Genomic DNA, 12,969 nt, shown 5'->3' with positions numbered 1-12,969 from the left:
TGATTACAAGCTGGATCAGCCCCTCACACTCAGAGGGCAACAGGGCTCTAATAGCACGTATTCCTGAATTACATGTGCAATAATAACAGTGTGCAATACACATACACTTCTTCTTCTTTTTTATACTAAGTTAATATACTGTGTTGTGTTGTTTGTTGCGTTGTGATGTGTCATATCGTGTCGTGTTGTGTTATATGTAGTGCCGACGTAGGACAGTTTTCCAATTTCATTGTACTACTGTACTATGTACAGTGGGGCAAAAAAGTATTTAGTCAGCCACCGATTGTGCAAGTTCCCCCACTTAAAATGATGACAGAGGTCAGTAATTTGCACCAGAGGTACACTTCAACTGTGAGAGACAGAATGTGAAAAAAAAAAATCCATGAATCCACATGGTAGGATTTGTAAAGAATTTATTCGTAAATCAGGGTGGAAAATAAGTATTTGGTCAATAACAAAAATACAACTCAATACTTTGTAACATAACCTTTGTTGGCAATAGCAGAGGTCAAACGTTTACTATAGGTCTTTACCAGGTTTGCACACACAGTAGCTGGTATTTTGGCCCATTCCTCCATGCAGATCTTCTCGAGAGCAGTGATGTTTTGGGGCTGTCGCCGAGCAACACGGACTTTCAACTCCCGCCACAGATTTTCTATGGGGTTGAGGTCTGGAGACTGGCTAGGCCACTCCAGGACTTTCAAATGCTTCTTACGGAGCCACTCCTTTGTTGCCCGGGCGGTGTGTTTTGGATCATTGTCATGTTGGAAGACCCAGCCTCGTTTCATCTTCAAAGTTCTCACTGATGGAAGGAGGTTTTGGCTCAAAATCTCACGATACATGGCCCCATTCATTCTGTCCTTAACACGGATCAGTCGTCCTGTCCCCTTGGCAGAAAAACAGCCCCATAGCATGATGTTTCCACCCCCATGCTTCACAGTAGGTATGGTGTTCTTGGGATGCAACTCAGTATTCTTCTTCCTCCAAACACGACGAGTTGAGTTTATACCAAAAAGTTCTACTTTGGTTTCATCTGACCACATGACATTCTCCCAATCCTCTGCTGTATCATCCATGTGCTCTCTGGCAAACTTCAGACGGGCCTGGACATGCACTGGCTTCAGCAGCGGAACACGTCTGGCACTGCGGGATTTGATTCCCTGCCGTTGTAGTGTGTTACTGATGGTGACCTTTGTTACTTTGGTCCCAGCTCTCTGCAGGTCATTCACCAGGTCCCCCCGTGTGGTTCTGGGATCTTTGCTCACCATTCTCATGATCATTTTGACCCCACGGGATGAGATCTTGCGTGGAGCCCCAGATCGAGGGAGATTATCAGTGGTCTTGTATGTCTTCCATTTTCTGATGATTGCTCCCACAGTTGATTTTTTCACACCAAGCTGCTTGCCTATTGTAGATTCACTCTTCCCAGTCTGGTGCAGGTCTACAATACTTTTCCTGGTGTCCTTCGAAAGCTCTTTGGTCTTGGCCATGGCGGAGTTTGGAGTCTGACTGTTTGAGGCTGTGGACAGGTGTCTTTTATACAGATGATGAGTTCAAACAGGTGCCATTCATACAGGTAACGAGTGGGGGACAGAAAAGCTTCTTACAGAAGACGTTACAGGTCTGTGAGAGCCAGAGATTTTCCTTGTTTGAGGTGACCAAATACTTATTTTCCACCCTGATTTACGAATAAATTCTTTACAAATCCTACCATGTGGATTCATGGATTTTTTTTTTTTCACATTCTGTCTCTCACAGTTGAAGTGTACCTCTGGTGCAAATTACTGACCTCTGTCATCATTTTAGGTGGGGGAACTTGCACAATCGGTGGCTGACTAAATACTTTTTTGCCCCACTGTATGACTGTGCAGTGACAATAAAGAGTTATCTTATCTTATCTTATCTTATCTTATCTTATCTTATCTTATCTTATCTTATCTTATCTTATCTTATCTTACATACATACATTTAAGATTAATGTATGCAATAATTACTGTGTCGGTTTGGTCTGCTTTGGTCTGACACCAAAATGTATTCAAAAGTTAATATTGTCTGACCTATGTCATTATGACAAGGAAATGATATGTTGTACTTTTCAATTATTATTGTGACCAATGCTCAGTCTAACATTGATCTGCAGTCTGAAAGGTCACTTCTGTTGTACAACCTGTTGTACCTGTTGTACAAAATGTTGTGCTTGACTGGTAAATGTTGTGATTAAATAGCCAGTTTAGTGTAATTTACCTGATTACTGTTTTGCATTTCTTAATGGCAACAATGTGATGTAATGTGTACAATTTTTCATTTTATATTTTCCTTTTGTTGTTGTTGTTGTTGTTGTTGTTCTCCAGTGACAGAAACACTATACTCATAGAGCATAGTGAAGTGCTTTTTTCTTTTTTTTTAAAAAAACCCTATTTTTTTATGCTTCACACCACATTTTTTTTCTCAGGGATAATATGGGAGGCTGAATTGTGAAAAATAGCCTATTTGTTTTTTTTGTTTTTGTTTTTTTACTGTTTTGAGCCCAAATTGTTTAAAGTAAATTTCAATTTTGAAAATCTCTAATAAGCATTAAATATTGCTATTTATTTTTGCTTTCTGTTTTTGAAGCTAGATAATCCTTCCTGGTGTATTACCCTCACACAAACTCTGATGCTCCTGCATTTACCCAAGAATGGTGGCGTATCTATGTAGTTTGATTGACTTTTGTGTAGCTGAGTGGTGTGTGACGTTTTGCATTCTATTTTGTTATAATTTTGCATCACTGTCAGATTGATATTTTTGTTTGTTTGTTTGTTTTTTACTTTTATGTTAGTTTAGTTAAAGCTATACATCCTCAACACTAATTGGGAATATCCTCAGAAGATTTCCCACCTACATTAGCGCTCTATTGGTTCTCCTTGTCACCTTGTAATAACAGCTGCCTCCAGTAGTAAATAGTCGTTACAGAATGTGGACTGTTGTAGTATTGCACTCTGACCACTGGAGGACAGTGAACACTCAGATCACCTTTGTGTCAGACCACAAACAATATAACTATTCTCGAATTCTTCTCACCTTCAAGCATTTTCACTAATAACTCTTAAGTAAAATAATGAATTTTGATAATTGTCTGCTAACTACCAATCAACAGATAGAATTTTTTAAAATAGTTTGCATTTAATCTTAAGAAATACACACAAATATAATTGTTTTGTGCTGGTGTGAAGCCTGGAATAAATGTTGTAGTGGTTTGCATTTCATTATCTCATATAATTAAAGTATGTAGCTGAATTACTGGCTTTCATGTGATGATAATAAATAGTTATAATAAATATTCAGTAAATATTGTGTGTGTGTGTGTGTGTGTGTGTGTGTGTGTGTGTGTGTGTGTGTGTGTGTAGGCGGATATGTGTGTGTCATAAGATCTGCTGACTGCCTTAAGACCACAAGCATGAGCAAACATGTCACATCTCTTTGTCCCACTGAACGTCTGATAAAGGAACTGGTTTTCACAATACTAGCAACAAATATGACATAGCTTTTCCAGATTGATCCTGTAGAGAGATGAACTTTAAAAATAATAATAATAATAATAATTCCACCTGCTACACACTACACACTGTTTGTTGGCAATACTCAAAGTACAGCTGAACTAAGATCCTCAGTCGTTCACTTGTAAGGTGGTACATAACTTTGAACAAGCTGATCTGAAAGTGAAGATAATCTTTCCAAATACAAAATTTGCCAGTTTTGATCACTTTTCTGAGAAACATAATTAAACACTAGTAATAAACTCCACCACACCTTCTTAAAGGAGTCTTTGTTAGTCCCAATTAGAACAAAGCTTTTTCTAAAATCTTGTTAAATGGAAACAGGCCTATAGTTACTGAGGGGATCAGGGTCCATGTTGTGTTTCTATAGGACTGTGTGAGTGTGTGCTGACTGTGTGCTTTAAAACAAAATGAGTGACTCGGTTTACTGCAAAGTTACTAATTATAGCCATGTTTAAATACTTTTACCATATCTGACAAGTTTTACTCTGGTTTGAAAAGCATACGTAGAAAAAAACTACTCTGTTTAAGGCATATAATAATCTGCTTTTGTCTGTCAGTCTACTATTTAGTCATGCTTGATCTCAGCATAGAATCTAACAAGTTCTTTAAAAATATCTGGAACACAAACTTTGTCACGTATTACACTGGTTTCTCTCCTCAAATATAGGAACGTCATGATCGAAAGATGAAGCTAGTCGGCTTCCAGAACCTGTTGCATCCCACAAGGATCCACTTTTGTTCCTCTTCTGTTTTTAATCATATGTGCTACATACATCATGCATTGCCGTTATATTTCTGAAACAGATTAACACATGTTACCATTTTTCTATCTCTGTTATTTGAATGATACACAGTTTTATCTACCTGCCACACTTGACAGTGACTGTTCCTATGATGACCCTTTTTGACTGTTTCAATGAGCTGAACTTCCTTCAACTAAACAATACCAAAACTGAAGTTATTTTATGTGGCACACCCAGCTCTATAAATATTCTAACTAAGGCATTCTATCCACATAAATTCGGACTCTATTTAATGTTTCAGTGGATAGTTTCATGTCTTTTAATAATAAATCAACCGAGAATATTGCTACATTAAAGCTGTTTTTTTCTCCATATATAGGATGTTGAAACAGTTATCTGTCTGTGTCACCTTTCACCTGGATTACCATAACTTGCTGTAAATAAGACTGTCCAGTTTTTCACAATACTAGCAACAAATATGACATAGCTTTTCCAGATTGATCCTGTAGAGAGATGAACTTTGAAAACAACAACAACAACAATAATAATAATAATAATAATAATAATAATAATTACACCTGCTTTCTGAACAAACCACACACTGTTTGTTGGTACAGCTGAACTAAGATCCTCAGACGTTCACTTGTAAGGTGGTACATAACTTTGAACAAGCTGATCTGAAAGTGAAGATAATCTTTCCAAATACAAAATATGTCAGTTTTGATCACTTTTCTGAGAAACATAATTAAACACTAGTAATAAACTCCACCACACCTTCTTAAAGGAGTCTTTGTTAGTCCCAATTAGAACAAAGCTTTTTCTAAAATCTTGTTAAATGGAAACAGGCCTATAGTTACTGAGGGGATCAGGGTCCATGTTGTGTTTCTATAGGACTGTGTGAGTGTGTGCTGACTGTGCTTTAAAACAAAATGAGTGACTCGGTTTACTGCAAAGTTACTAATTATAGCCATGTTTAAATACTTTTACCATATCTGACAAGTTTCACTCTGGTTTGAAAAACATACGTAGAAAAAAACTACTCTGTTTAAGGCATATAATAATCTGCTTTTGTCTGTCAGTCTACTATTTAGTCATGCTTGATCTCAGCATAGAATCTAACAAGTTCTTTAAAAATATCTGGAACACAAACTTTGTCACGTATTACACTGGTTTCCCTCCTCAAATATAGGAACGTCATGATCGAAAGATGAAGCTAGTCGGCTTCCAGTACCTGTTGCATCCCACAAGGATCCACTTTTGTTCCTCTTCTGTTTTTAATCATACGTGCTACATACATCATGCATTGCCTTTATATTTTTGAAAATGTTGAAACAGTTATCTGTCTGTGTCACCTTTCACCTGGATTACCATAACTTGCTGTAAATAAGACTGTTCAGTTTCACCCTTCCTTGATTACAGATGGTTCAAAACTGATTTTTTTAATGGTGCACAGAAAAGAGAGCACATTATCCTGTTTTCGCTCAGTTGCACTGGTTATGTGTGAAATCATTTTCTAAGTTCAGTATTAGTTGTTTTCAAATACTCCATTGATTGGCTCCATAATATACTGCAGATCTTTTAACTCCATATTCTACCTTGAGGTCACTGAGTTCATCCTTCCAGTTTCTGTCAGTGTCAGTGACCCTTTCTTGCCAGAGAACAAAACCAGGACTTTGGTGTTTTTGCCCTCAGGCTCTGGAGCCTGCCATCCCACATAGAAACCATGGACATTGCTAAAGCCAATACAGAAGTGTCTTAAATCTGTATTCCCACTGACATCCAATACATGGCAATGGCTGTTATTCCAGGAAGACATGTGGTATAGAAGTGTTTGGGAAAATGTCTTTCTGTCTTGTCTTCTTGTCAACATGCATTTCCCTTTCATTTCCCTTTCTAACAGAGATGTGAAAGTTCTCTGTTAGAAAGGGAAATAAATACATGCAACATTTCTGTAATTTCTGTCATACCTTCTCTCTTTCACAATATTACCGCTGAGCAATGGCAGAATTGCATTCTGGCCTCTTTGGATTGCTAAACTAGGCAGAATACAATAGAGACCTTGTATCATTTGAGCTTTTTTGGATACAGGGATACATTTGTTTGAAAAGGTTTGCAATATCTAAAATCGCATTAAAAGATGAAATCAAATAAACTAATAAGGTAGAAATCTTGGAAACCATTTTTAATCTTACAAGTATAAGCCAATGACAATAGAAAAGATGATCAAAAAACACATCAAAACTGATTTTGGAATAGAAGCTAACATGAAGCTTCTGGAATGGCCTCCCCAAAGGTCCAATCGCAACCCTGTTGAAAATTTGTAGAATACTCTTAAAAGCTGAGTCCATTTAAGCCAGTTAGTTTAAATGAACTCTGCCAATTTTCTCAACAAGAGAGCTCAAATATCCATCCAGAATTACGCTAAAAGCTTGTTGATGACCAAAAGCATGTGGTCAAGGTGCAACTTGTGACCTTTGCGCAACCATTCAATCAATCAACTGTTAAAGAAACCATTAAAAGTCCCTAATTATCATGACATTATTCCCCAAGAGGAGTGTATATAAGCTTTTGACCACAATTGTAAATAATTCCCCTACTGCACAGCATTTGCTTGTGCTGTAGGGTTAGACCATGACCATCCGGAAAGGTGTGTGAGAACCTATCATGCATCATTTGAAGATAGCACCCTGTTTTGACATATGGTCACAGGAGCACATGGTTCAAGAAGTAGATAAGATTATTTCCTATAGAAATTTTAGCATTCAGTCAGGTTTTTACTTACTGCACATTGCATTAGTTGTTTAGGAATTAACTGATCAAGCTTGCATTTTTGTTATTATAATACTAGTTTTTATTACTTGGATAAAAACCCTTTGCAGTCTGAAGGCCAGAGCCGATGGAAACCCTTTGATGCAGCTGCTGTCTTTAGTTTCTTGTTTGTGCATCTTTCTGCCTTCAGTTTTTATTTAATAACTGAAAAGTATGCGCTAAAGGGCTGAGATCAGATGACTGAGTTGGCAGTTGAAGAATATCTCCTTTCTTTGTCTTTATAGACTGTTGAGTTGCTTTTGAATGATTACCCATTTGCACTGTGTGGACTATGTAAATTAGTTTAAAGCGTTCTTTTTGTACTTTTTACTTAAAGATCTTGTGATTTTTCTATTGCTCTCAGGACATTATTTTGAGGTGGTGGTGCCAAAAAGTGTTTAATCAATAACATGACCCAGAAAGAAGTCATAAAGCACAGGGAGGAATTTTTATTTTGTACCATTACAATGTGTGAAGTGTAGGGGAACTGGTCACAAGGTTTAAGTTTTCAGCCTGGAATCTGAACCTAGATTATAAAAATAGAACGCCTTCTGAAACTCCACTCTTGGTTTTAAATGATGGTTCTTAAATGATTCTTAAATGATGAGATATTAGCCAAATTTAGTTTGGAGCAGCCCTACACTGCAAATATGACTAGAATTAGTAGTTACAGAGGGAAAAACAGCAGATAACTGTAAAAGAAATTACTTCTTGATAAATGGTTCCTGTGACATTGCTCTGAATTACATTAGTTTGTAATACATTGTAGTGGATATGTGTGGAACTGACCCACCCTGCTGCACTCACAGCAGCTGTCTTCTGTCAGCAGCTGACAGTATACTCTGGCTCTAAGTGTGAGTCATATATTCAAATCATTTTGAGGATCTGACTCACTTCCAACATTTCACTTAATTTCAACTCTACCTAGAATTTGCCACAGATGTATTCCAAATGCCGGCATTTGATCTTATTGTATGGCCTGAGCTATATACAGTAAGTGGACATTAAGACCGCTGGCTCTGCTAAATATTTAGTTGTCTCCCTGGTAACAAATACACTTCTATTTTTAACTCCAAGTCTGCAGTTCCCCTCACAGTCAGGCTCAGCTCCACCAGGTTAAAATGTAACAGTTTGATGTTAACAAATGATCTTTCACTAATTAGCCTCACTTCACCAACATCTGCTTGTTAACTGCTACATTAGTTATTTGCAGTTTCTAATCTCACTGTGAGTCAGCTCTTGGGTGTTTAGCAATGGCACAATTCTATTGGCTCTTTGAAATGTCACTCAGGTTGAAGCCACCTCCCACCCTCTATATACTGGAGTCATCTGGTGGGGTGCAGAGAGGCAAGGCCCTGCAGCACTTTCATTTCTTCTCAGCTGTACTTAACCTTCTGCATCTGCCAAGATGAATAATGTAAGTAAAATTTTGACAACAATAGTCAACTTCTATTACTTTGATTTTCATATGACTCTTTGGTTTACTGATATCAACAGTCTTAGGCTTCAAGCCTATTTTAAGCATTGAACTGACAGCTGGTCCTAGCTTTATATTTACCAGGCTGATGTAATTGCATCAGCTAAACTGAACTAACTAAAACAGATGTTTGCATTTAGTTTTTATTGAGCTGTTAGGAGTTCTAATGTTTTGAATTTTTTGATGACCTTTTATGGTCAAAATATTCACCACAGAGCATATGCTTACATTATTTACTACTTAATTGTTATTTTCTTTTTCTCATCTATAGTAATAGATCAATGTCATGGCTATGCATGAAAGTTATCCTTAGTAATATAAACACATGATAACACTTGAGTCTTTCATTTCAGTCACGCCTTCTCTTTTCCCAGTGTCAGAGCTGAACAAAGGCTGCATTGCATTCTAGCATCTTTGAATTGATAAAATAGTCAGAATACAATCAAGACCTTGTATCTCTTTTTCTTTTTTGGGGCTAAAGGGGTGTTGTGGTTTAAATCACATTAAGGGATGAAATGAAATAAAGTAATAACATAGAAACAAGAAGAAGAACCAACAATCCTGCAAATCTAAGCCAAACAGGGGTCAACAACAGTTCACCCTTAAGCAGAAGTGTAATTATCTCTCAAATAATGTCCCTGGCACTGTTAAGATTCACTTTTTGTTGATTTCACACAGAAATGACAATTATTCATTCAGTTCAGTGAAGTTTATTTTTATAATTACTTTATTACTAGTAACATGTTACTGTTTTAATAACTTGCCAGCTCAATTTCATCATCACACCAGTGACAGATTCAGTGAAGTATCATGTCTTACACATTACTTTATTCAGATTCCTTCATTAGGCAGAATGTCTGGGAGACATGCAGCGTCACTGCCAGCTCGGACACAAGCCCAGTCCAGCACAGCCAAACACACTTTCTAACAGAGGAAGAATGTTCACATTACTATGCCTCCCTTACTTACACTGGTTGATCTTTAAATAAATTATATTTTTTGCAGTGAGCTGTGGCGTGCCACGATTTCAGCCTGTTTATAGAACAGTGCAGATCATTACATGTTTGTGTGTCTACAAAGGGGATATAAATGAAAGTACTGTTATCTGTGTACCAATAGAAACTCTGATATGGTGGTGACATATAATTTAAGATGAACAGAATTTAGTTTAATTGGGATCTAATAATGCAGATAACAATGAACATGTAACTGGGGTTACAGAATATGCAGAGGTCCTTGGAAAACTTTCTCTTCTGTAGGATTTGAGAATCACAGTCATGAAGAGGTTGAGGTGAAAAATGTTGCTCTAAGGCAGGGATGTCCAACTCCAGGCCTCAAGGGCCGGTGTCTTGCAGGTTTTAGATATCACCCTGGGTCAATACACTGGAATAAAATGATTAGTTCATTACCAGGCCTCTGGAGAACTTCAAGACATGTCGAGGATGTAATTTAGCAATTTAAATCAACTGTGCTGGATCAAGGACACATCTAAAACCTGCAGGACACCACTGCTCTAAGGTATTGCGACCTGTCAGTTTGTTAACCTAGCAATGTAAATTATTTTATCAACAACTAAGTCTTCAAAGTCATGTTCAGTGGGAAAGTTTGGTCTCTTCACAAGCGAATCTAAAATTGAATTGTTTGCATGATCTAATATGATCAAGTATTCATGGTTATTTCTAGCAAATGTGTTTGGTTTCTTGTTGACTGTATCTAGGATGTTTCTCTAACAACTGCAGCATTTAAAACCCACACAAGTAGGTTTCTGATCTTGCGCCTTGAAATGAAGGTGGGCAGTGAAGAAATACAAATGAATAAAAAAATCTATAAAAGTTGCATTAGGAATTTAGGTGGAAATGAATAGACATAAGAGTCTAACAGACTTATATGATAACCTACATCTTTAGAATACACTTTTAAGGACTTGTACACCTGGACTTTTTGCCTTCAGTGGAAGAGTTTGCCTGTGTTAGCTGTCTCTTTAAAGTAGCTGAACCTTCAGAAACAAAGCTATGGAACATGTCATTTAGTGTTTCTTCCTAAATTTGACTTATTTACTTCTATTTGAAATTGACTATGAGAATTTAATTGAGTCAGTAATTTAAGGTAAACGTGGTTTTAAGCCGTGAAACGTGCTTGATTGTTGTTCTTCTTCCCCTTATATTTTACTTACTATACTTATTTCTCTTTCAAATTCCCTATTAGAATGACCATTTCCTAATTGTTACACAAACCACTATTTCCCTGCCACATGTACAGCAGGAACTGAATTTCTGCTAAGCTTAGTGTTTTTCCACTCCCGGTATCTAGTATTGCACTGAGGAAAATTTGACTCAGTTTAACAGTTGTCCCTCATCATTTTTCAACATTCAGTCTCTGCCAAAATCGGCGTACAGAAAAATGTCCCTGGCAACCTCAGGACACAAGAGCTGGAATATTTGACCAGCCAGTCAATGGGGATATAACTGAAAACACATGTTCTGCAGTTTCCAGGGATAAAGTGAGGATTGGAGAATTGGCCGAGACTATACCAGTGCTGTTTTTTGCCTGAAGCTGTAATAATAATTGGATCTAATAAAAGTCAGTAGTATTAGTAGACAATAATACACTGTATCACCAAACTTGCCTTCTTTTTATGCACAGGGTATGTTTGTAAAGAACATGTCCTTCAAGGTTGGACAAACCATGACTGTTGTTGGAGTCGCCAAACCTGAGGCTGGAGAGTAAGTATTGATAAAGGACGAGCTGTGTCATGAGTTTGTAAATGAATGAATCACAGAAAAGTTAGAAAAATCTTCAATCGATATTCAGCAAAATTAATTCTTGACAGGGTGTCGTTATCACTGTATTTATCATTTAGTACAAACACTGGTAGCTAGCTAAAAAAAATGAGTAAATTAGATTTTGTCTGTGTTAGCTGTCTCTTTAAAGTAGCTGAACCATCAGAAATAAAGCTATAGAACATGTCATGTATCTTTCTGAACTTGACTCAGTTACTTCTATTTGAAATTGATTATGAGAATTTAATTGAGTCAGTAATTTAAGGTAAATGTGGTTTTAAGCCGTGAAACGTGCTTGATTGTTGTTCTTCTTTCCCTTGTATTTTACTTACTATGCTTATTTCTCTTTCAAATTCCCCATTAGAATGAGACTGAGCTACTTATTTAAAGTAAATGAGGTTTGTCACATGTCTGTACATTGCAGTTTTGCTGTGAATATCGGCCCCGGTGAGGACACAATTGCATTTCATCTCAACCCTCGTTTCAATGCCCATGGAGACTCAAATATAATTGTCTGCAACTCTTTCGAGGGAGGCAATTGGTGTCAGGAGCAACGCGAGCAAAGTTTTCCTTTCTCCCTGGGACAGGAGTTCAAGGTGTGAGAGTGTGTGTTTATATTTTAGCCTTGCATGGGTCATATGTAATCTATTAGCTTCCTCTTTAGTCTGTATAGTGCCTCTCTCTGAGAGTGACCTCTGGTGGAAAATAAGTGCCACTGCATCTTTGAGAACTTCATTATTTGATACCGCACATTCATCTGCAAGACCTTGAGCGTTATACATCACATGTATTACAATATTTGATTCCTTTGTCTGTCTGTTTCTCTCACTGATAATACCTTTTAGATCTCCATTGAATTCACTCCTTCAGAGTTTGTGGTGACTTTACAAGATGGCTCAACATTCCGTTTCCCCAACCGCGTCGGTGCAGAGAAATACTCGGCCCTAAACTTTGATGGGGATGCTCGCATTCGAAGCATTGACATCAAGTAAAGCGCCATCGTTTCTCATATCTGGATGTGAAAAATGTTCTTTTTTTGTTTGTCTAGCAGCAGGTAATATAAAGTCCTAGGTCTTCAGCTTCCTGAAAACTTGTTAACCTTTAATCTAATTATAGATTTTCATAGCTTACAGGATATGAGTTTGTTGAGAAACAGGTCCAAACAGCTATGGTCATAAAAAAGGAGCCTTAAAAATTAGAATCGTTAGCTCTGAACCTGAACACCCCTTTCTGGAACTCTACCAGAAAAGCAGTTAAAGCAAGTTATTGTTCTGTTTGCAGTTTGCAGGATTCATATACAGTACAGTGTGGTCAGGTTTCTTTAATGTGTCTCAAAATGCTCCAAAAGACATTCCACTTTTTAATTCTTACCTGCAACAACATCAATTAAAGGATTTTCTTTTATGAAAAAAAATGACTCTGGTGACTCCTTCTATTTGTTCTGCAACACCTTTCATCCTTTCCCTGTGAAATTACTTTATAGGTGATACACAGCCAGTGCTGGGCTCTGTAATTTAACCCTTACATATAGGCAGTATTTCATGTGTCACAGGTGGGTCTGGGTCTAGTTTGATTTTACAACACCTATTTTTGAAGAAAAACATTGACACCACACCATGCGT

The 12,969-nt window shown here is 37.2% G+C and overlaps 1 protein-coding gene across 1 annotated transcript; it reads left to right on the top strand.

The window, feature by feature from the left end:
* The first annotated feature begins 8,400 nt into the window (after positions 1 to 8,400).
* On the top strand, positions 8,401 to 12,761 carry LOC309705101 (beta-galactoside-binding lectin-like). Its single transcript, XM_082530681.1, has 4 exons — positions 8,401 to 8,507; positions 11,211 to 11,290; positions 11,772 to 11,943; positions 12,193 to 12,761. The coding sequence occupies exons 1-4, from the start codon at positions 8,499 to 8,501 to the stop codon at positions 12,337 to 12,339; spliced, it is 408 nt and encodes a 135-aa protein (XP_082386807.1). The 5' UTR covers positions 8,401 to 8,498; the 3' UTR covers positions 12,340 to 12,761.
* Positions 12,762 to 12,969: the final 208 nt, after the last annotated feature.

Source organism: Aulonocara stuartgranti (genome assembly GCF_965226115.1).
Source record: "Aulonocara stuartgranti genome assembly, chromosome: 4".
Lineage (NCBI taxonomy): Eukaryota > Metazoa > Chordata > Actinopteri > Cichliformes > Cichlidae > Aulonocara > Aulonocara stuartgranti.
This window is presented reverse-complemented; position numbering and strand designations above follow the sequence as displayed.

Coding starts and splice junctions, on each gene's coding strand:
- LOC309705101 (XM_082530681.1), top strand. Junction 11,291..11,771: donor GCCAAACCTGAGGCTGGAGA/GTAAGTATTGAT, acceptor TGTACATTGCAG/TTTTGCTGTGAATATCGGCC. Junction 11,944..12,192: donor CCCTGGGACAGGAGTTCAAG/GTGTGAGAGTGT, acceptor AATACCTTTTAG/ATCTCCATTGAATTCACTCC.